Source organism: Argentina silus (assembly GCF_951799395.1).
Source record: "Argentina silus genome assembly, chromosome: 12".
Lineage (NCBI taxonomy): Eukaryota > Metazoa > Chordata > Actinopteri > Argentiniformes > Argentinidae > Argentina > Argentina silus.
In genome coordinates, this window is record NC_139666.1 from 8,217,586 (window position 1) to 8,240,833 (window position 23,248).

Here is a 23,248-nt window from a genome sequence, read left to right on the forward strand (position 1 = left end):
ACACAATAATATGCTATAAATAAAACTCCCAAAGTGCTTTTTGAAATCCAATATCTGTGAACGGACTTCAAAAAAAGCCTATAAAATAACAAAGCAGAGTTTTTAATCTCTCAATTAAAATTCAATTACCTTGTCCCTCTACGCTGTCAGTGATTTTCATCTCTTGGTCTCGGTCCATATTGAAAGGATCGCCTCGGCTTGGTCTTTTGGATAGATTTCCCTCTGGAGCGCACTGGCCGTTCCTCACAGCTGAGGGATCCACGATGGTGGGGTCCGGGACGGGGTAGGAATCTTGAGTCATAGGATCGGTCATCGTTGTTTAGTTTATAAGTCCAAAGTCCTCGAAGAAAATTTCACACCGGAGTGTTAAGTGCAGCCATCCAGGGCGCGAATGCCGCCGGTGTTGACTCGCACGAAGGGGAGGCGATGACTAGATGCGAGATAAGCGCAATCTCCTGCTCAGCATCAGCAGCAGACCCCCTCCCTCTCCGTCTCCGACGACAATTCGCTACTAGAAAGAGGGAATTCAAACTCCTGCAGCCTATAGCCTGTTTAAAAGCAACCTTAATTTGTTTGACTTTCAAAGAAAACTGAACTGACCACTAGTTCATGCACATGCACTTGACTTGTGAGAGATAAGCCTGCAGTATGATGTGCTGCTGTCGATGTCGACTTGAGCTGGCGGCAAGTTTTCCACTCCCTCCAATCCACTGTCAGGCAACTGTCTGATGCACACGCTGATATGAGAACCCCGCTCAAAGTAACGCCCCATTGGCAATCGATCACTGAGCTCTGATTCGATGGAGTTCGATCACAAGTATAATCGATCCATTCACTCATTTGAATGTATGGTCACGCCTATCAATTTTGCTTTGGCATTGTTCAGCTGGATAGCCTCCTGTTTAGGCCTACAAGTTATCCGCTCATAAATGTATAGGCTGAATCTGGCTACATTTGGTTCGATGGATAGAATAACACATTTTCATCATCATACTTTCAAATAACAGAATAATTTGTTAAAACCAATGCAGCGCTTGATACCTTTATCTAATGAGGCCACAGGGTGGCGCTAAATGCACGGGGCAGAAATCAACACCATAAAGATATATCTCTTGGAGCAACTCTTAATATTCCTTTTCAATTAATGCCTTTCATTTTCTTTTATTTTCATAAAATGTTTTGTTTTCATTAACATTTTTAACTTCTGTCTCACAATGCACAATTTTATTAATACTATTATATACAGTGACTGAAAATGTGATCTGCAAGGGTGTTGTACCAAACTTTCCAAAATGAAAACTTTCCAATATGAAAACAGCCAAGTGCAGTCATACATTACAATAGATCCTCTTTACCATCTAAAATGTTTGACACAGTTTTTTCCTAATTCACACTATGGTTATAAATAAAAGAAAAAAACATTTGTCAACACCAACTACAGCCTAGTTTCCATATTTGCAGCATACTGATATGGACAGGTTCATGTACCTGCTAAATTGTTGTCAAAAGGCTGAGAGCAAACTGCTGATTCAGCAGAGACCAGTTATGCAGGTGCTCCTGTAGGATGCTGCATTTGGAAGAGGAGTATGGATGGTTCAACAAAATCCTTGGGTCCATATAACGGACAGGATAGCATGTTGACATGAATGTTACAAAGGCCTAAGAAGTATGATGACTTTACTGAATTTCATAGACGGTTAAATTTCGCACAGGATGTCCCATCAGTAATTTACCTGCTTTTCATTGGTTTGTTCCGGGGGCAGGACCGTAGGGCGGAGAACAACTTGTCTCACAGTTATATTAGACAATTTGTAAACCCCTGTGTCTGTGGGCTCTAAATAACACTACTCAAGAAAATGAAGATTGATATTCACAATCATATTCTACCCAAGGAATGGCCTGATCTAAAAGAGGTAGGCAATACAAACGAATCTATTTAACGAATATCGTGCCAGATACACAGTACCGGCTATTAGCCAAACTTACATTTGATGTGCGTAATTACGCACAGTCGCTGGAATACACAAGACAGCAGAGTTGACTGATCGGCGTGCCGGGAGCAGGTGCGTTTCACTTATAACCAACAACAATTAGATTGTCCATTTTCTATGATGTAACTGTAAAAATATGCATTAGGCCCATTGTACTTGTACTATCAATGGCAACCATAAAAGTACAAGGTTATACTAAACAAATAGACGTATTCAGTTTATATTGGCTATATAACTGAACATACATTCAGGAAGTAACACATTATGACTGTCTAGTGAATGCTTGTGAGCGTACTGAAATGCTTCGTTTGGAATTATTGTTCATTTGAACCCCCTAGAATGCAATATTGTCAAGAACTAAAATACATCATTTGAGATTTTTCTGTTAGAACGCAGTGAGGAAATGCTATAAAATTCTACCCTCTTATAAATCTGTGGTCTGGCTGGTTAAACATTAATCGATATTTGGCACTGTTCTTTCAAGCCTGTGTATCTGTCAATATCCCTAGCCTTGGTTAATGATTGCTCATGCTCAGGGACCATTATTAATGCTGTTGAGCAGCGCCGGACAGGCTACATGGGCCACAGTGGGTAAAGAGGACTGATGCCTGGCCCTCACTCAGATCACACAGGTCACCACTCACAGGTCAACACTCTGCATGATATCGATCAGAGTGCAAGAGATCCACTGCCTTGATCGAACTAGTTGTGCGAACCTTTATAACATATACTGTAATGCACGTGTTATTATCCTACCTCATCTCCAATCCAAGGTGAGGTGAGGGGAATAAAAGTGAAGAAGAACTGCATGGGGTCCATTCAAAGTTCAAGGGCATGAAGACCACTTTACATACGGGAGAGTATTCCTGAATGCAAATTGAGCAGGATTGTGTTGATCCTATGGGATATGATGAGATGGTAGGAGCTAAGCATTATTCATTTGGACTGTTTTGAGGATTCATGAGTATGCATATCAGTGGACAGAAATAGGACGGTGTTGATTACTCTCAGATCAGTTTCTCTGTGTTGTCAGAGTGCTGAAAGTAGCGCATCACTATGGGTATGTATGCGTAGGTAGATTATATTTACCCCAATTAGAATGTCTTGATATGGCCTACTTTGTTTTGCGTTCAAGAATAATCCCAATTTAACTTCTGTATAGCTCTCCAAACCTTATACACCAAAGGATTATATCCAAATATATCAAAATCATGATTATGCAGGTGCATAATGACGGTGCATATCAGCATATTTAATGACTATTCTACATTCTGTATTTGTTCCTCAGAGGTATGGCTATGATGGGTTTATCCAGCTGCATCATCACTGCAAGGTGAGTCTCATGTTGTGTTTCACTGACGCATCGTATTGAATGTTCTGAAATATAAACTACTGAAATATGCATATTCTACACAACGGAAATTAAATGTTTTCTTGATGGATAATTTATCACAACGACTTCCCCAACAGCCGCCTGCCTATAAAGCCGTCAAAGTATAATTCAATTGTAATTACATTTCTATTTTAAACTGTAAAGTATTTTTTCTCACTGCGTAGTGTGGTGATATGACTACTCATTACTAGAGCCTGCGTGTTCCTTCTGAATGGGATTTGATGACACACAGTTCCCGCTCTTCAGCATGCGCCTCCTCTGGCTCTCCTGGCTCATTCCTAGCTCATTCATACCAGCTAATCCTCCTTATGGCGCCACCTGTGGGTAGTGAGTGGGCAGCACAGGAAGGCATCCTACAGAGACTGGCTACCATTGGGTCCAGAAACACACCTTCACTGATTTGTGGGCCCATACAATCTTTCTGACAATCCATCAGAAACTCTCCCCTGTAGCATTAAAAAACAATGTATTTACATCAGCAAAATAAGTTTGATGCATAAGGTGTAATTTATTTTATATAGAGCACACTTCACATTCACTTGCAGTGTGTGTGTGTGTGTGTGTGTGTGTGTGTGTGTGTGTGTGTGTGTGTGTGTGTGTGTGTGTGTGTGTGTGTGTGTGTGTCTGTGCATGCGTGTGTGTCCGGGACACAGCAGGGTCTGCCTGGGCTTGCTGTGTGAACAGCTGTAGGGCTCGGCATGGTCTACTGTATCAGCAGAACAGGCCCCTTTGGGCCGAGCCAGAACACAGTGGGCACAGGCAGCTGCTTAGGGAACGGAACCATTGGCCTTAGCGACTGAATACAAGGACATATGTTTCCATACACATCAATGCATGTGAATACACGCACCTCTGACTTTGAATTCATTTCAATATCAACTCATTCTCTGACAAACTGTTTATCACATGAATTATCTGCTGCCATCTGGTGGTTGAATACTGTGACACAATTCAACTCGGGGCAATTATTGCTGTAAATTAAAATGTGACATGCCTACGACTCACACGTCGGAAAATTGCATCCACATCATACGACAACATATACCAAACAAGCATTTCAATGCCAAAGCAGGCATGACATAGAATCACTATTTTATAAATAAATAAATAAACATAGGTGTACATGAAACAATGGAAGACGCGCAGCCAAAGCAAGAAGGTCCAGTAGAGCTCATCCTTCTGTGGTTTTGTTTACCCTGCGTTTCAGGGGGAAGCCGAAATGATGAAAGACGGGAAGCTGTTCCGTGTGGTCCAGGAGAACTGCTGGGATGCAGAGGCACGGATTCGGGACATGGATGAACATGGTACACCTCAAATGCAGTGGCGGGCCGTGTATTTTACACCGAGGCCTTCAGTGATATCCTATCGCAATTCAACCGCCTTCGAATAACCTCACCATGAAACTAGGGCTATAGGCTATTGTCATTCGACGTAACCATATTAACAGTGACGGTCATCTTTATAGAGTGGAATAAAGAGATTTAACACGAGGCTCAAGCACAGAAGGCTGCATCTTAACTGTCCCTCCTAAAGACCTCTTCATCCCCACTACCCCCCTGTGCAAGTTTCTCCCCTGTAAATACACTGCCAATAGCCCCTGGTCCTAGCATATATGATAATGACTGATGGATAGATGATTCACTTACTTAGTCAAATGTATTTGTTGTAAGTCGCTTTGGATAAAGGCGTCTGCTAAATGCCATAAATGTAAATGTAAATGTAAATGTAGAAGGCTTTGCTGGCCCTGATGGCCTGCCTCTGCTCAAATGTCATACTATCAACCAATCAAGTGACATCACATGTTGGTAAAAGTAATGTACAGTATGGTGAAAGTGTTGTGGGTTATGATGATGATGTTCCTGTGCTTTAGGGGTGACTGTTCAAGCCCTGTCCACAGTGCCTGTCATGTTCAACTATTGGGTAAGTCTGAATCGGGTGAGAGACAATTACAACACAGTTTGTTTTTCCGAGGCCACAGTTTGCCTAAACCTGAGACCGACAGTAGTTATGGAAACTTGACAACCTTGCACCTTCTTTGTCAAGAAAATACAGCAGCTATGACTTACCGTTTGTCTAAGGCTGGGTTGTTTCACTTTGTTGTTGTGAAAGGCTAAACCTCATGATACGCTGGACCTGTGTGGGATCCTGAATGACCACCTGGCGCAGACAGTGAGGAGCCACCCCAAGCGTTTTGTGGGGCTGGGCACTCTGCCCATGCAGGCCCCTGACCTGGCCGTGATGGAGATGAAGCGGTGTGTGAAGGAGCTGGGCTTCCCCGGGGTGCAGATCGGCTCCCACATCAACACCTGGGACCTCAACGCCCCTGACTTGTACCCAGTCTATGCTGTGAGATGGCATTCTTGATGATAATAATAATAATAATAATAATAATAATAATAATAATAATAATAATAATAATAATAATAATAGACATCATCATTAGTATCATTTTCATCTTTATATAGCACCTTTAATACATCAAAATGCAGCTCAAAGTACTTTCCAACAAGCATCTTCCTCTGTAGCACTTCTGTACTTGAAGCTTGAATGTAAATTTGTCTTGGAAAATAAATAAATCTTCCTTTCTTCTAGCATTGTGACTGCCAATAGCCCCTGGTCCTAGCATAGATTACTTTTTCTTATGATGACTGATGGATAGATGATTCACTCACTTAGACAAATGTATTTGTTATAAGTCGCTTTGGATAAAGGCGTCTGATAAATGCCATAAATGTAATATAATAATAATATAATATGATATAATAATAATAATAATAATAATAATAATAATAATAATAATAATATATGCCATTTAGCTGATGCTTTTATCCAAAACGACTTACCTTGCAGTGAGTGCATACATTTTTCAGTATATATGGTCCCAGCAGGAATCAAACCCACAACCTAAGCGTTGTTAACGCCATGCTCTACCAACTGAGCCACAGTGGACCAAATGTAAATGTAAATGTTGATTGTGTATTGGTAGCATAAGAAAGTGGGTTGTGCTCTATCCCTCTGTTCGACAGGCAGCTGAGGAATTGAACTGCTCCTTGTTTGTGCACCCATGGGACATGCAGATAGATGGGAGGATGGCCAAGTATTGGCTTCCCTGGCTAGTGGGTGAGTGAGAGAGAAGCAAGAAGGAACTATTGAGCTGGAATGCAATGGCTCAGCCTGGGTGACTGGGTCATAGACAAGTATACAGTAATACTATTTTCCCCCAAACAGGTATGCCTTCAGAAACTACAATGGCTATTTGTTCAATGATTTTTGGAGGCGTCTTTGAGAGGTTTCCTAAACTGAAGGTCTGCTTTGCTCATGGAGGTAGGCCTATGTTGTGGAGGAATGAGGAGATTCAGCATACACATACATTTTATAATAAGTTCGATGAGAACGCAAGCATCAACCTTTACGATTTGAATCTGTCAAGTGTTTGTTTGTTTGTTTTTTTTAATTTCTCTAGGTGGTTCTTTCCCATTCACTGTTGGTCGAATTGAACATGGGTTCCAAGTGTGCCCTGAGCTGTGCGCTGTTGACAACAAGATCAACCCTCGGAAATACCTGGGCTCCTTCTATACTGACTCTTTAGTGCATGACCCAATCGCCCTCAAGTTACTTACAGACGTAATAGGCAAAGTAAGCATTTATTCATATTCTATTTGAAAACAAACACTACCTGTATCTTCAACTTAAAACTGCTTTTCATGTGTGTTTTTACTGTAGACAAGAAATGCCATAACTGTTTTGGTCTTTTTCGTCACATAGGATAAGGTGATGTTGGGGACGGACTACCCATTCCCGCTGGGTGAACTTCAGCCTGGATCATTAATAGAGTCCATGGAGGAGTTTAATGGTTCTTTAAAGGTATCATCCAGAGAACTCTTGTTGTTTTACCTCCATTCTGAACATTCTGTAAAGTATCTGCTGTTGCTCCAAGTGTGTCATGAAGTGAATATTAATATGTTTGAATGGTTCAAAAACATCTTTCTTTTGTAGTACCACTTACAGTACACATCCAGTTTGGCTAATTTGTGTTCACTTTAACATTTCAGGACAAACTTCTTGCAGGCAATGCACTGGAATTTTTGGGACTGAAAAGAGACCAATTTGAATGACTGTACAGCATGAAGAAATGGTCAAGATACAATGGACAAAAATTCCATATTTGACCATGTGATACAGATGAAAACTATTTGCTCATTACCCAAATACTATGTGTAAATATTAAGACTTTTAAAGTATGTAATGTTTTAATTCAACACGTCAGTTTATTTGTGTTGTTTTATCTTTTATTAAAAAGTAATTGTTGTATGGTAGTCCATGTGTCACCCTATCATGGGCTCTGTTCATTTCAACTGTACAATTACTAACCCAAAAGATAAATCAAATCGAGAGTAACACTCACTGAACTGTCACCAGTTGGATCTCCATAGCAGTCTCTCTGGTTCAGAAGCTACAGCTTCTCAGCTCTGCTTCTCAGTGTGTGTGTGTGTGTGTGTGTGTGTGTGTGTGTGTGTGTGTGTGTGTGTGTGTGTGTGTGTGTGTGAAATTTGTTCACACACACATCACACTACTGTTGTTTTATTCTGCCCACATGGTGAATTTCCCTTCAGATCTGTAAGGAGTTGAGACAAAGGGAGAAGGAGTGAGTGAGAGAGAGATAGAGAGAGAGAAAGAGAGAGAAACAGAGAGAGCAGCAGGAGAGGGAGAGAGGGCAACAGCAGCGACTAGGCAGCAGTTGTTTTTTTTAAATCGGGCTGCTCAGTACAGACTGTGAGAGTTCTTACTTACGACTTGGGGGGGTTAATCAGTGAACATTTACTTCTTGTGTAACGGGGTGCACAGAGATGTGCCAGGCAGTTTTGTAGTTTTAGTACTGTACAATATTTCAGCTCAGATTGCTTTTGCGCATCCATTCCAGCGCGACCGGCGGCGGTAGTGCAGGAACAGTGCATCTGCCCATCGTCGGACAGAGGAAGAAGAAGAACCCGCTTTTGTTGTTGTTTCCTGTGCGTGCCGTGCATGGTTTGTGCGTGCTTGCGTCCATCCGCTCCTTGGTGTCCTGGTGCAAATGCTAGAGAGCTATGGCGGCGTGCAGGGCATCCTCGTCGAAATGGTTTTTCACCCGGGAGCAACTCGAAACCACGCCGTCCCGCCGTTCTGGAGTAGAACCGGACAGGGAGCTGTCGTACCGACAGCAGGCGGCAAATCTAATTCAAGATATGGGCCAGAGACTCAACGTGTATCCTTTGTAAACAAGCTTGCAAAACCCCATCGCGACATGTCAAAGAAAGAGGGCTTGGGAAGTCATGGCGCTCTTTGTAGGCCCATTTTCTCCGGGTGTTGTTCACGGGTTAGGGTTGGGGAGGGGGGGGGGGCTAGGACACGAGACGGGGGCAATTTGTGCATTTTATTTTTTTGCCATAACAGAACATGTGTTGCTTGACAAGGTGCGCCTGCGGTAGTCTCCTCTGGTGTTTTTGCAGTGTTGTTGTATATGGTGGCAGACACAGTGACAGCTATGCGCGCTAGTAGGCTTACCAAGCTAGCCAACATCACCCAGCTAAATCCAACCTGAAAGGCCAGGCGTCTCTGTTTGTGAGCTAACAAGCTGTCCAGCATCGGAAAATCTCGTATGTTTTCCACAATGCAGCTTGCAATGACTTAATTCCACACGCTGTGCTATGGGAACTGACACGATACGCCTTCAGCACTGCCCAGCCTGCCTGAACGCGTTGTGTAATACGCTTAGCTAATGCTAGCCACCGTAGCTTCTCAGTCAAATGGTCCATGATATGCCGTCGGAGGAGCCATGGTGCTTTCTAGTTGCTAAGCCGTGATTCACTGTCAGCGATGCGAATCATCCCATCTTTTAGCTTTCAAAGTATGCACATTTTATTTGTCGGCCAGCAAACGATTGAAGATTCATCCTCTTGATTGCATCAAACCAACCCTGCATATGGTTTGCATACTTACCAAAAAGACATGGAACGTTGTGAACTGTCAGTAAAACGAATTTGATTAATAAAATTAGATTTAAATGCTTTCCTTGACCCCTCTGTCCAGCTCCCAACTTACAATAAACACAGCTATTGTTTACATGCATAGATTTTATATGTTCCACTCTTTCACCAAATTCCACAGAAATGTAAGTATTTTCCTATTCATTCAACTCAAATGTGCATCAGTTCAATCTTAACAGCATCAGACTAAGAACGTCTACATGTGGACAGTTTTCATAATTGGAAGAAAATACTTTTCTGGCAACACTTTAAACTGACTTGCCCCTCATACCTGTGTAGAAGCACTGCAATTACTCCTGCAGCAACTTTGTATTAACATGTGGTTACATGAATGTGATTGCATGGCAGGCTACATTTATTTCACCAGCAGAATAAGGAACATAAGGCTTACGCATTCGAGAGTTGCCCCACAGTATAATTCACATTCTGGCTTGGCCCAATTGTCTCTAAATCACAAGCATTTAGCACCATCTGCTTGTACCATGTCTAAATGTGTTCATATTTCTGCCTTTTGCTACAGATAATATCTCCAACAACCTTATTCCTGGCAGCGAAAGTTGAAGAGCAACCTCGGAAACTTGAGCATGTCATTAAAGTTGCACATGCTTGTCTAAACCCCCAAGAGGCTCCGCTAGATACAAAGAGTAATGTAAGTCTGGGTAGAACTGGGTATTGTAGGTCTTGTTGTTATCCTCTCCTTTCTTCTCCTATGTTTTTTTCTTCTCCCATTGTCAACACCTACTTCTGTCCAATTGTGTTGAGGTTAGAGCGTAAGGTTAAGACAATCACTCCACGTGTGCAGTAGGCCATTTCACCAAGGATGAGTTGAGGTGGTCAGTAGTATGACCCAGCAGTTTACAGGCTTGGTCAGAAGGACGTCCCAGTCCTGTCTCGACTTGTCCTCAGTGCTGAAAGGATTCCTAGTGAGAATCTACATGTTCTGCAACCACCAGCACAAACTGAGAGGACCCTATGTTTGAGATTTGGAATAGAGTTTTAGGGGTATGGATTAGACGCATTACAAACGTCATGTAATGATTGTCTATTAAACTTCAGGCATACCTCCAGCAAGCTCAAGAGCTGGTGATACTTGAAACCATAGTGCTGCAGACTTTAGGTAAGTAATGACTGAGTGTGTAGACCGAGCTGTATTTATAAATTATTTCAGTTTTATCCAAGAGTGTATTATGTTTGACCATTGTGATGGACTGTTGCCTGCAGCCAATGAATGTTTGCTTTTTCCACGGACTGCCTTATGTGTCCCACTTCTCCTACTCAAACTGACTATTAAGAGATGTCATGGTAACATATCATAGTAATGTTACTGTAGCGTCCATATGGTGTACTACTGACAGCCCAGGTGGAATGTCAAGTCTTGGCCAGCAGCAGTTGTAATGTCCTATGTTCAATTTTGCTGTTTCCCTGGCAACACAAACCTACATTTGTAGACACCATCTGTGGCCTTTTTGATGACGCAACATCAAGCTGCTCATCGTAATCAAGGATTGTAATCTGGATGTAAAGAAATGCAGTCGTAGAATGGCTTTTCATTATTCCACATGTAATTCTTTTTGATGGTGGTGCAATGAGAATGAGAGAGAACACTTTGATGCATGACATTATCACACACAACTGTGTTGCTGTTAAACTCATCTGCCATGTATTTTGTTCCAGGCTTTGAAATAACTATTGAACATCCACACACTGATGTGGTGAAATGTTCCCAGCTAGTGCGAGGTAGAGGCTTCCTTCTTTGCTTTACATGCCCTCTGTACCACCTCTAACGTGGGTGGGAGTGGGGGAAACTGATGACATAATATACTTGTGTAACAAACTGTTGACCTTTTTGGGTTTTTCTCTAAACATGACGTACAAGTACATTAAAGGTAACAACTGTGTCAACTTCCATGAAAACCCTCATAATCAAGTCTTGGCGTCGGCAGTCAGCGTGAATCTAACCCTCTCTTTTTCTCTCTCTCTCTCTCCCTCCCTTTCTCTCCCTTTCAGCAAGCAAGGATCTGGCACAGACTTCCTATTTCATGGCTACCAACAGGTTGTTATCCTGACCCTCCTTTGTTGCACTGTGACTGCACACTATAGCTTCCTATAATGCAGGGTACCCTTTCAGTGTCCAACGGCCCTCTATGCGCCGGTGGCTACTGGGACGCCTTACCCCCTCCCTCCCGAGTTCACTCGGGGTGGGATGGGGGTGTGTGGCGGAACCGGCCATCGGCTGCAGTGCGGTGTATTGTACAAGGACCAGAGTTGGCACAGAGGGGTTGAATGCACAATGTGAAGTGTAGTGGTGCGCTTGAACCTCACGTTTGCTCGGGTACGAAAGTGCATATGTCTAAAAAGACATTTTGGTAGCCTGAATAGCAGCTAAAGATTACAGAGATGTAAACATTACGTAGAAGTCCTCCCGGTAAGTACCGCAACCCTTTGCTTTATTAATTTGTGTTTTTAATTTATTTTTCAAATCTCGCCAAATATTGAAAACATTTTCCACGTTTTTGCTACAGTTAAATGTTTTTAGTTTTAGTTTTTTTTCCATTTAGTTAACTAAACACGTACTGTTATGTAATGATATTTGTTGAAAAGAAATGAAAATGCCAGTTTGAATTTATGATATTAACCCATTAAGGACCTACCCTTTTAAGATACCTTTTTAAGAAAATCTCAAATGGCATGTTTTTGTATTGAGAAAAGAAAATACACATTTTTACACATCTTTTAATTTGTGTTACTCCTACCCATTCATTATAGATATTGTTCTTGGTTTAGGCTGTTTGCATACAAAATACCTTAGCTGATTTATTTGACTCATGATCATGTAATAGTAAAACTAGGTCCTTAAAGGGTTAGTTTGAATGTAATCTTAGGTTGGGAATGAGATTAATCGCATTGAATATATTTGTCTTCGACCAACACTCAATACAGTACAATGTCTGGGCGTGGATCTTCAGTTAGTCATGTCAAAGTGTTGAGTTAGTCATGATTTGGCTGGAGCTTGTGCAACTGCATGGAATTTTCTGTTTATCTTATTGAAAAAAATAAATCCAGGAGCCAAAGAACATGTTCCTAGAAAGGCCTGAAAGCTTGGAAGAGGACAGGCAGTGTTTGCCCTGCTAGAACTGAAGTAGGCTTACAGCAGTAGGGAGGTTGAGCCAGAGGTGTATTACGAGGATGAGTCTCCTCTTATTGCTTGAACTCGGTGACCAGCAGCAACGGCTTATTTGGATAATTCTTATCATAACCACGGGGTAGTAATGTTGCTGAATACTGGAATGTTTATTATTCGGTGGAGTGCTTCCAGATAGAACACACTTGTCTCAACAGGACAGTCATTTAGACAGATAAAAATGTTGTTCTTCATACAGCTGCGTCCAGACATTGTACTTGTTGTTGTAGCACAAGGTTACCATCCAGCTTTTACCAGGCATTCAAATGCACCACTAGTAAAGCCTTTAGATTTCAATCTTCTAGATTAATTTTGGTTGAGGTTTTTGCAAAAAAACCCTTAGGCTAACTCTAGGTTGTTGAGAACACAAACCTATTTGGCCTGGAGTTGATCCGGAAAAAATATTTCTGCTCAGCAACAGTTAGCCACGAGTGATGAATGTCTGAATGAGTGACTGGTTGAATTTACTTTGCCATCTATTTCTGCATTAGTTGTAGATCAATCATGATTTATTTAAAGTCACTGTTGATAAGGACATGAACATATTTGTAACTCCTTCCTTGTGATTTGAAGCGTTTAGAAGATATCACTATGTCTGTAGCTCCTTGTGGTAAACACTCGGATGGTAGCCATCTGTTTCTCTCCTCATGCTGTTGTTAATTATGATGTGAAGCTAACCGTAATCTATTTTGCATGACCATTTGTACTTCTAGTCAGTGTGCAGTGTGTAGTTGACAACTTGTGATATGAACGCAGAGCCTGTCCTCAAGTTTGAGTAACACAAGATGCAGAATGATGTACAGTAAATGTCTACCTTTGGGGTTGGCACAGTCATATCAAGAGAAAAACTGTCACTCAAAGTTTAGGACAACTGTCTGCATCAAAATGGTACACATCTCTGTTATAATGATGATTCACTGTTTGTACTAATAAATGTTATGTGATGTGTGATCTTCACCCAAAGCACCTGTGACTAATGTTGTCGGCCCCCTCTTGTGTTTTCTCTTCCCTCTCCCATGTGACCCTTGACCCTGGCTCCTACCTCCATGCAGCCTCCACCTCACCACCTTCTGTCTGCAGCACAAGCCGACGGTCATCGCCTGCGTCTGCATCCACCTGGCCTGCAAATGGTCCAACTGGGAAATCCCGGTCTCCACAGACGGAAAACACTGGTGGGAGTACGTGGACAACTCTGTCACGCTCGAGCTGCTAGATGGTGAGATGTGTACATGCTGTTCATTGTATGAAATAACAATAACAGTCCATTGTTATAACATTGTTATAACAATCCATTGTATGAAATGTGGTGCATGATTCGAGTTTTGTTTGTTTGACCCGGTTGATTCCATTTGTTGGAAGAATAGGTGTTTTATCAGTGAGAAACGCTTGGATATGTTATATTGTTTAGGCTTGTCATTAGCCAGTAATTCGGTTTGAAGCAGATGTGTGACCTTGACCTTTCCCTCCCCCTCAGAACTGACACACGAGTTCCTTCAGATTCTGGAGAAGACACCGAGCAGGTTGAAACGGATACGAAACTGGAGGGTAAGCTAGCTACACAGGAAAAAAAAATAAGTCTCCAAAAAATAATATAAATAAATAATAAAATACAAATGTTTATGTATCCCAAGGACTCCCTTGAAAGCGGTGACAATGTTTCTGTCTTTCTGTCTGTCTGAACTGTCTACAACTGTAACGTGCCTTATGAGACTAAGAGCTAAAAGTGAACCGTTTTTGTTGTCTGAGACTGACGGTCTTTGAAAAGCTGTTGCCTGTTGGAAGTCAAAGCATTTGTCACCACTGAAACCTCTTTTAGACCTCTGACATGAAACACTGAGTCAGAGCTTCCTATTTTGTCTCCTTTTTGGCCTGTTGTAGTTTCTTAGCTGTTATACCACACCCTGTCATGGGCGTCACAAGAAAACCACCACCTTACCACTGCATTTTTCCCCTTCCGTTCTAGGCCACACAAGCTGCCAAGAAGCCCAAGGGAGATGGCCAGCTGTCGGACAACAACCCCTACCCGGGCCCCTCCTTGGTCCATGAACACTCCCTAGGGGACGGTATCCCCGGGGTCTCCAACCCAGCCTTCCCCAAAGCTTCGTCTTCCTTCCCTGTCCCCCTGCCTGGTCACTCTGGAGGCGGCCTGTCCCTGGACTCCATCGCCAGCATGCAGGGCAGCTCCTACACGTTCACAGCCCCCACCGACTGGCCCCAGGACCAGGGTCGCTCAGAGGGGGGGTACTCCCTCAAACAGGACACACTTGGCCTCCAGCAGGGGGCGCCACTGTCACTACACGCCTCCCTACAGTCACACAGACCCGATAAAGGTGTTGAGTTCAACCCCATTAAACACGAACACAAAGCTGCGGGTGGCAGTGGTGGGGGGAAGCACCAACAACAACAACAACAACAACAACAACAGCAGCAGCAGCAGCAGCCCCCTGCTTTCACTCCGCCCGCCCCCGCCCAGAAAATGTCCCTGGACAAGTACCGTGAGAAGCACGCGGCCGAGATGGCGGTGCAGAAACGGAGGCAGGAGCAGCAGGGCCTGGACACGGAGGGAAGGGACTCGTACATCCCCTCTGCCCAATCGGACCATAGAAAACACATGCAGCCCCACCCCCACCCTCACTCTCAGCAGGGCAGCAGCAGCATCACTGCCTCCCCTCTCAAAATGAAGCTGCCCATCATGCCGGGCCAGGACAGGCCCTCCAGCGACAAACGGGACAAGTCAGGGGGCGGTGGCTCTCTGAAACTCCGCCTCCCTGTCCCCTCGCAGGGCGGGGCCAGCAAAGAGGAGCTGAAGATGAAAATCAAAGTGTCGTCGGAGCGGCACAGCTCCTCCGACGAGGGCGGGGTCAAGAGCAAACATTCCAGCCCGCTGGTGAGCAAGGAGAAGCACCGGGACCGCCACCACAAGCACGGCCACTCCCACCCCCACGCGCACAGCGGTAATGGACGGGAGGGGCCCGGGGGTGCCACCATGCTCCGGAGCCCGCTGGGTCTCGGCGGCGAGGGAGCGGGCCTGGGGCTGGGCCTGGGCTCGGCCCCCGGCTCCGGCTCCTCCTCGCGCAAGAGGACGCACCTCGACGCCAGCCACAACCACCACTCCTCCTCGTCCTCCAAAACGAGCAAAAGCTCCAAGGGCGGCGCAGGTAGTTCCTTCTCCTCCTCATCCTCCTCTCATTGTTCCTCTGTTCAACAGCAGTGTGTGTCGTCTCACAGCTCTTTACTTAACCTTCCCTTCCCCCCTCCTCCTCCTCCCCCCCCTGTCACATACCAGGTGGGCTACGGACATCTCAGCACCCTAGTGAAACTGGACAGGAGGCCAGCGGAGAGCCGCGGCCCTGACAGCCCTGCCAACGGCCAGCACACAGACTACACTGACACTTTTGACATGCTCGATTCCCTGTTAAGTGCCCAAGGAATGAACTCATGAACCCTTTATAGCAAGGCAAAAGGAAGGTAAAGCGCAAAAACAAAAACAAAACAAAAAAAAAAGGCAAGAAAAAAAAATGAATGAAAAGTGTAGGACTCTATCTCAGTTTTGAGAGAGAGGGGAGAGTTGGGGGGGAGAAGAGAGAAAATTATTATGCTTCCCGATTATCTGATCTGATCTCTCGGCAGTGCTGCTTCAGTCCTGCCCATTTCCATGTGTAATTGCTGCTTTGTCCTCTGTATTCTCGGGATGGGTCTTGGAATGTGGAAGTGTGTGTTCAGGGGTGGGGGGGGGGGGCGGCATCCAAGTTAAAAAAAAAAAAAAATCTCCACGTGAAAAAAAAAGAAAAGAAAGTATTATAAATACTGAAAAGGCATGAGGTGCAATTTCTTATTTTCTTATTATTATTTTTTTCTTTTTTAGTGATTTATTTAAACAGCATTTACACAACTGTATTACACTCTGGTGCTGGGACAAGTGGCCTCCTCCCACAATGAGGGGGTCTGTCTCTGTCTGAAGGCGGGCGGTCCAAGCATGACAGCCAATGGAAGCCGGATTTTTAGTTGTTTAACTCTCTTTTTTATACTCAATACTGTATGTATGATCTGCATGTTTCAACCATCAAAGGGATAAAGCGGAACGCTGACCGCTGTTTACAGAGAGTGGAGATAAAAATGTACATACATTTTTGTATGTTTAAAAAGCTATACCATAAATACTCAGGTTTGGAGCTGCTTGTAAGTATAACAAGATATATTATATGGAGAAAAAAAATGACTATTGTAACTTGATGTAGGAGTCCATCATTGGTGGTTCTGACTGCAGCATTCCAGTGATGTGCTTAGAACCTGTACTTCGCATGGCTGCCAGGGGGGGGCAATCTATCTACCTTTACCATCATGGGCGATCCAGACCCTTCCAATCAATCACCGACCTGGCATGTTGTCAGAGGCCATGCAATTTGTACTAATTATTTTTTGACCTCCGAGATGACCCTAAGCTGGATGCCAAAGGCTGTGCCTCGACACATGAGAAAGAGGACAATAAATATAGTGCTATAAAGTTTACATAACCTTTGCTGTGAAGTGCATTTAAAATCGTTCTTGGCTTGACGCTGTAGCCCATAGATGCAAAGCTGTAAATCAGTAATGGTAATGTAGGATTGTTCATGTCCAGTGAAACAGCAGGGCTGTAAAGTTCCATCAGTATTGTTGATACAGTGGCTCTAATGCTGTTGTTGACAGGTCAGTTTCCTACTGTATGGAATATATCGTTCTCACGTCTGGACACACATAACTGTTCTTGACTGGTTAGTCCTTTATTTCAGTGTGCAGAGTTCGTTATGACGCCACGGTGGTATGTTCCCTAATACCAATACAGTGATTTTACTCTTGGGCACAGAGATTACAGTGGTTTGGTAACAAGGCAAGCGCAAATCTTGACATCCTGTTTTTTTTTTTTCGTTTTTTTTTTTTCCGTTTAAATTCTACAAATAAATCTTAAGGTTACCACTACCTTAAAAATGACCATTGTTGTATGATTGTTTTTAATGTGTGCGCAACAGTACAACGTTGCAGTACAATTGGCAGTTGCAAGTTGCAAGTATGAATGTGTTATAGCAATGTCCTGTTTGTGTCCTCTACCCGGTGTCAAAGGCGCCTCAAATATTCAAGGAATTATTCGTCTCATACAAGTATACAAACGTTTAGAACATTACATTTGAAAAGGAGTTTTAAAATATACAAAATTGACAGTTAGTGTACAGTTATATCAGTCTATGGTCGGTGTTGCGTATTGGCACTTTGATGTAGAATGATACTGATTTCTAACTTCTCAGAGAGCTTTGCCCTCACAGCTTTGAGCATAGTTCTTACAGGTACATTTTGAAACTTTTATCTCTGGTCAAAAGGGCTCCTTGCTGCTTGTTAACTGGTGTGATGTCTTGGCGATTATAACCGTTTATTTTTCTTTCACCTCTTAGCTGAAAGTGTTTTGTATTGCTTTGAATTGTGACATGGGGAATTAACTGAAAGTTCCAGAATGTACAAATCAAATCAAGCTCTGTCCAACTTCAGTCTTGGGAATGAAACGGTGCTCCAACAATTGTTCTGCCGAAGGTCGCTGTTTCTGGTCACTGCAAAGAGAACAGCATATTGTTAATATTAGCTATTGTAGAGACCTCTCTTGGCACGTGAGACCTCTACTGGCCCATCAACTTCTTTCAAGGTAATGAATCATGCAAGTATATTTGTGATTTGGGTTGATAATTTCTTTATAGAGCATCAAATGTAAGATTGGTTGTATGTAGGAAACTAAATCCTCTGACCTGGTCAGACAAACTTGAACAAAGTCCCTGGCGTCCTCTGAGAACCCCTCGGGCAGAGAAGGCATCAGTCCTCTCCGCGCCCCGATGTAAAACAGGGCGGCCATCTTGTCCATGTGCGACAGTGGGGGCTTCCCCGTTGCCATCTCAAACACTGTACACCCAATGCTCCAGATGTCTGACTTCCTGCCGTGACCAGTCTCGTTGATCACTTCCGGCGCCATCCAGTAGGGGGTGCCGTGCACCGACTTGAGCAGCTCACTGCGGCTGCTAGTGTGGGTGAGGCGGCTGAGTCGCCGGGCACAGCCAAAGTCAATGAGCTTGACCACTCCCGTGGGCATGAGCATGATATTGTTCCCCTTCAGGTCCCTGTGGATGACCCTGTTGAGATGAAGGTAAGCCACCCCTTCCAGGATTTGCTGGGTGTACAGGGCCAGGACGCGCTCAGGCAGGGGGCCGAACCTGTGGAGCACGCTGGAGATGGATCCTCCGGGGACGTACTCCATGAAGATGCTGACCACGTTGTGGCGGAGAGAGGTGTCAAGGAAGCCCACGATGTTGGAGTGACGTAGGTTCTTGAGAAGGTCCACCTCATCCTGTAGGCGATTGTACTCCTTGTCTGCTGTGTCTGGGTCTGAGGCATCCAGGACCACCTGCTTTACAGCGATCAGCTGGCCTTGGCTGGTCAGACCACAATAGACCTTTAGACAGCAGAGAAATTAAGGTTTAGAAGTCAAAGCCACTCACGTTTTCATGTGCTGAAAGTGTTGACCTATTTGGAAGAAGTAAGGAAGGAAGTAAGAAGGCATTTGAAGAGTACTCAAACAGGGCCTGTGACAGTTTTTTTGTAAACTTTCAACCTTTGTGATGACATGCTGTGTTTTGGTATGATGTAATTATTTTAATTTTTTCAGAGGTCACAGAGGAGCCTGTTCAAGCTGACTAACACTCACTGTTCCATAAGCTCCTCTGCCCAGCACTTCCCCCTTTGTCCAGCTGATGGCATCATCCACAACCAACTCAGAGCCACTGAGCACTCTGCCAGGTGAGGTAATGTCCTATTAGACAACACACACAGAGTGGAACATAACATTATGGTCGCTGTCAAAAGACAAGACATGAATAGCTGTGCTAAGGCTTTATTAGTGAAATATGTTTTTGTACAATGCAAGATATGGGACACGTTTTTAAACTGCATAGTGAGGTTTTCTTTTGACCAAGAAAGTTGGCTGGCTTACCTTCTGTAATTTGTCATGTCTTGTTGCAGAATCGTGTGTGAATTCCCGCTTGTGAGAGTCACAGTTTTCTGGATCTAGAGATGCATCTCTCACCATCTCATCCCTCTCATCCCTCTCATCCAGTGATATCAGCTCCTCCGCAAGACATCGTAGCAAGTCCTCTGTCAGAGGCCCTTCGCCCACTTCATCCAGAAACTTCTGGAACACAGGTGACATGGTCCTGTCACAGCTGTCAGACGTCCAGGTGTTGATCTTAGGTTGCACTGGGCTGCCAGATGAAGTATATTCAGGGTCCAGGCGGTTTGACTTGCAATAATTATTGCCAGTGTCATACATGTTCCCCATGGATCCCACTTTTTCCTGCTCACAGAAACGATCAGCCGTGTCAGGGTGAGGTATGTGTTTTGTCTCTGTTAGATTGGGAATGGTTTTATCCCCTGACCTGTAGTGAGGGATTAGTGTCTCGGACGCATGACTGGACAGCACCTCCTCTATCACAGACAGTGTATGATCTCCCACCTCCAACTCATGTGTCTTCGGAGCAATAGTCTCCCTATCATCATCATCATCATCATTATCATCATCATTAAGGACCAAGTTAGTCTTGCTGGCCTGGATGTGCCAGTCAAGCCTAGACATGACCACCACATCATCATCATCTTCTTCGTCTTCTCTCTCATCCATAGTTGCAGGTGTAGGACGAGGCTTTCCCCTGGTGATGATGGCCCTACTCTTCCTCTGCTTGCCCTTGGTAGAGACCAGCTTGTCCACTGGGCTTCTCCTCTGCCTGTTGCTGCCCTCCAGTGGTTTGGGGCATTTGTGCTTGATTCTGTGGGCTTGGTGGGTCTTCCGAGGCGGGGCAGACTGGACCTGCCTGCTCCTCTCACACGAGCTGGACACTCTGAGGTTGTCGTAGACGGGCCCAGCGAACATCTCATAGATGGCCGGTCCCTCATCATCTCCACTGTTGATCTCCTGGAACATGTCATTGTAGGTGATGTAGTCCACAGCTGACTTGGCTCTGGGAGTACTGAGTGCGCCAGACTTCTTAGGCTGCCTCGCACTCTTCGGCTCCCTCTGTGGTAATTGCTTTTGATTAGGAGCTTTTGTGTTATTCAAAGTCTTTTTGTCAGTGTTTGACCTTTTGGTGGTAGGACGCAGTGGCTCAGTTACCCTCTTTCTTACAGAGGTCATATCTGTGTTTTTCTGAATAATCTTGGCTGAATTTAGTTTGGATCTCACTGTGACCTCACTACTAATGACAAGATCAGGGGATTTTCTGACCTTTGCTTTGACTTGTGAAGGAATAGAAGAAGTCCTCTGGTTGCCTTTATACTTGACATTCCCACCGATGTGATCTTTGTGAGCTAATGCGTTGAAAGACTGGTTAGTTTGGAAACTGCCTCTCCTGTCTTTGTTCCTGACAGGCTTGATAGGTTTGATCTTGTCCTTGTTTAAATCGGACAATGTGATGTTCACCATATGGGGAAGACATTGATACTTGGTGTCCACACCACCGAACTTTACATTCCGGTGATCAACTTGAATCTCTTTGTCTCCATGACTTTTAGATACTGGGGAGCATGTGGCTAATGATAAGTCGATGTGTGGTTCCTCCTTTGAGAATTCCCCCAAGGCCCCAAGCTCATCCCCGCTGTTCCTCTCATAGCAGGAGGGACTGTCAACATCTTTGTTATCCGTAAAGTCAAAGGTAAGTCTGTGCTTTGTCTCACTCACACCTTCTCTTGTTAGTGCCACAAAGCACCTTCTCCCTTCACTGTGAGATTTGATAGGCTGTTCACCGTTGTTGATGTCCTTAGCAATGCTCAGTTGATTTATCATAGAGTCCCTAATCTTAAGGTCAGCTCTAGCTTCACTGTAATCGGCAACATGAAACTTGGCCGACGAGTCCAGATCCATGTGCAATCTTTCATCATAAGCCTCCCCATGCTGTTTTTCTGAATTTTCTGAATGTATGTGATTGTCATCGTGGTCCTCCACCTCTTCTTCTTCCTCCAGGTCGATGGAACTCTGGCTGCTGGAGCTGCTCTCCTCACTGCCCCCCCTGGTGGTTAGAGGTCCTCTGGGGCTCCCCCTGGTCAGCCTCTCCCTCCTCATCCTGGACATGGAGCACAGGGGCAGCAGGCTGATGGGCTTCAGGGAAGGAGGCCACTTCAGCCCAGGGAGCAGTCCTTGGTCTCTGGGTCTCCCCTCCAGTGGGGCCAGGAGCTTGGGGGTCCTGATGGGCCCTGGACGCAGGGCAGGCAAGGAGCCCTGGAAAGAGACGATTGGAGAAGGAGAAGATAATGTTTTTAGTACCTCTATCAGAATACTGTTGGTCACTGCTTTACGTGGATATGTTAGTTTGATTGTACTGCAAAGCTACTGAAAATCAAACTGTATTATGTACTGTTATGTACATGTGTCCATATCTATGATAACATTTATACAGTTTATTGGAGATGACCCACCTTTCGCCCACTGTTGTTTTTTTCTGTTTCACCACACCCAAGCCCTGGAAGAAATAACATGTTAAGCATAACATGTTATGCTTTCTAAACATGAAGTACTTTTGAACCATTAGCATTGGATGATGAGTGATATTATGTATCGAATTAATGAAAAACTATTTACAGTAAAAAACAACCTGAGCATGAACTAAGCCTGTACTCACTGTTCTGGATGTGAGCCCGGGCCTGAAGCAGGGAGCTGGAGTCCAGAAGGGGTTCCATCAGAGTGGGTGCAGACTGGCTCAGCAGGGAGGGCTGTGGTACAGCCAGGTTGGCGGGGCTGTGGGCCACAGACTCACACCTGCCTCTGGGTCTGGGAGGAACAGGCAGGCAGGAGGTCCCTGTGGTCTTCAGTGGTCCTGGTGGAGGGTCCAAGGTGCTCAGCTTGTCCCAGTGTCTGCCTCGGTCCCACAGTCTGGGTAGAGATGAACCTCGACTGCAAAGAAAAGAAAGGGAAAAAATAATGTGTAAACAGGTGTGCCCTTCAGGGGTAACTCTGTGTAACATTCAATTTCGGGGCTAAACTAGTTGGTTTGCTGATATACTTTGTTATTGTACAGTTTGAATTCTGAAACGACCAAGACAACAAATTATAGCCTTGAACCTGGAGCTGAAACATGATCATGAGGCCATCTGATATAATTTTCCTGCGCTGAACAGTCTGTCCCCGTCAATTACCCTCTCTCTCTCAATGAGTGTGGCACAGCAGGAGGACGTAGGCTGTCCCTGGAAGCTGATGCTGTGAAGTGAGAGACCTTTTCAAAGGACGTTTATTCTCCCAGGATGCCATGGGCCTCTTTCAGCAGTGAGAGCCCTACAGACAATAGTCTGTTTCACAGACTCTCCCCTCTCTATTTCTCCCTCTTTCTCCCTCTCTTTCTGCTCTGTTTGGGTAGAATAGCCCTTGAAACACAGTGACATGCTGACTGCTGGTCGGACAGCGTAACTGGACACCTCTCTCTGTTTGTGTAAAAGTGAGAGAGAGTTGTGAGAGGGATGGGGGGGGGGGGGGGTTGAGGAACAGATCAGGAGGAGTAACATAGAGAGGATTTGTTTGTGCATGTGTGCAATTGTGCTTGTTGATTGCGATTCTGTGTGCATAAAGTGTTTGTGCTGCTGTTTGTGTGGTTTCCTGTCAGTTTGCTGT

General features: G+C 44.4%; 4 protein-coding genes across 8 annotated transcripts in view; 2 read left to right on the forward strand and 2 right to left on the reverse strand.

The window, feature by feature from the left end:
* tmem163a (transmembrane protein 163a) overlaps window positions 1–313 on the reverse strand; it is a gene marked incomplete at both ends in the record, with an annotated part of 41,296 nt that extends 40,983 nt beyond the window's left edge. The window contains one exon of the mRNA XM_083681508.1: window positions 130–313. Within this exon, the coding sequence (XP_083537634.1) occupies window positions 130–313 (184 nt within the window). The remainder of the gene's footprint in view (window positions 1–129) is intronic.
* Window positions 314–1,856: 1,543 nt separating this feature from the next.
* acmsd (aminocarboxymuconate semialdehyde decarboxylase) lies at window positions 1,857–7,499 on the forward strand (the record flags this gene model as incomplete). The annotated part of the gene is made up of 10 exons (XM_083681523.1): window positions 1,857–1,913; window positions 3,280–3,324; window positions 4,592–4,688; window positions 5,255–5,304; window positions 5,494–5,730; window positions 6,411–6,504; window positions 6,613–6,708; window positions 6,848–7,020; window positions 7,150–7,248; window positions 7,437–7,499. 10 exons carry the CDS (start codon window positions 1,857–1,859, stop codon window positions 7,497–7,499), a joined length of 1,011 nt encoding a protein of 336 aa, XP_083537649.1.
* A 956-nt stretch (window positions 7,500–8,455) lies between these two features.
* ccnt2a (cyclin T2a) lies at window positions 8,456–17,557 on the forward strand. Of its 5 annotated transcripts, XM_083681765.1 has the most exons (10): window positions 8,456–8,626; window positions 9,451–9,532; window positions 9,928–10,056; window positions 10,464–10,524; window positions 11,082–11,144; window positions 11,415–11,460; window positions 13,641–13,804; window positions 14,063–14,133; window positions 14,552–15,746; window positions 15,875–17,557. In XM_083681765.1, exons 1-10 carry the CDS (start codon window positions 8,469–8,471, stop codon window positions 15,940–15,942), a joined length of 2,037 nt encoding a protein of 678 aa, XP_083537891.1. In that variant the 5' UTR covers window positions 8,456–8,468; the 3' UTR covers window positions 15,943–17,557. The 5 variants fall into 5 exon arrangements, 4 of the variants coding, with proteins under 4 accessions (XP_083537891.1, XP_083537890.1, XP_083537892.1 ...); XM_083681764.1 differs by having other exon boundaries at window positions 14,552–17,557; XM_083681766.1 differs by lacking the exon at window positions 11,082–11,144.
* Window positions 17,558–17,650: 93 nt separating this feature from the next.
* Window positions 17,651–21,077, reverse strand: map3k19 (mitogen-activated protein kinase kinase kinase 19). Its single transcript, XM_083682699.1, has 4 exons — window positions 19,592–21,077; window positions 19,307–19,411; window positions 18,357–19,054; window positions 17,651–18,164 (listed from the first exon to the last, which is right to left on the reverse strand). The coding sequence occupies exons 1-4, from the start codon at window positions 21,071–21,073 to the stop codon at window positions 18,080–18,082; spliced, it is 2,370 nt and encodes a 789-aa protein (XP_083538825.1). The 5' UTR covers window positions 21,074–21,077; the 3' UTR covers window positions 17,651–18,079.
* Between the last annotated feature and the right edge of the window lie 2,171 nt (window positions 21,078–23,248).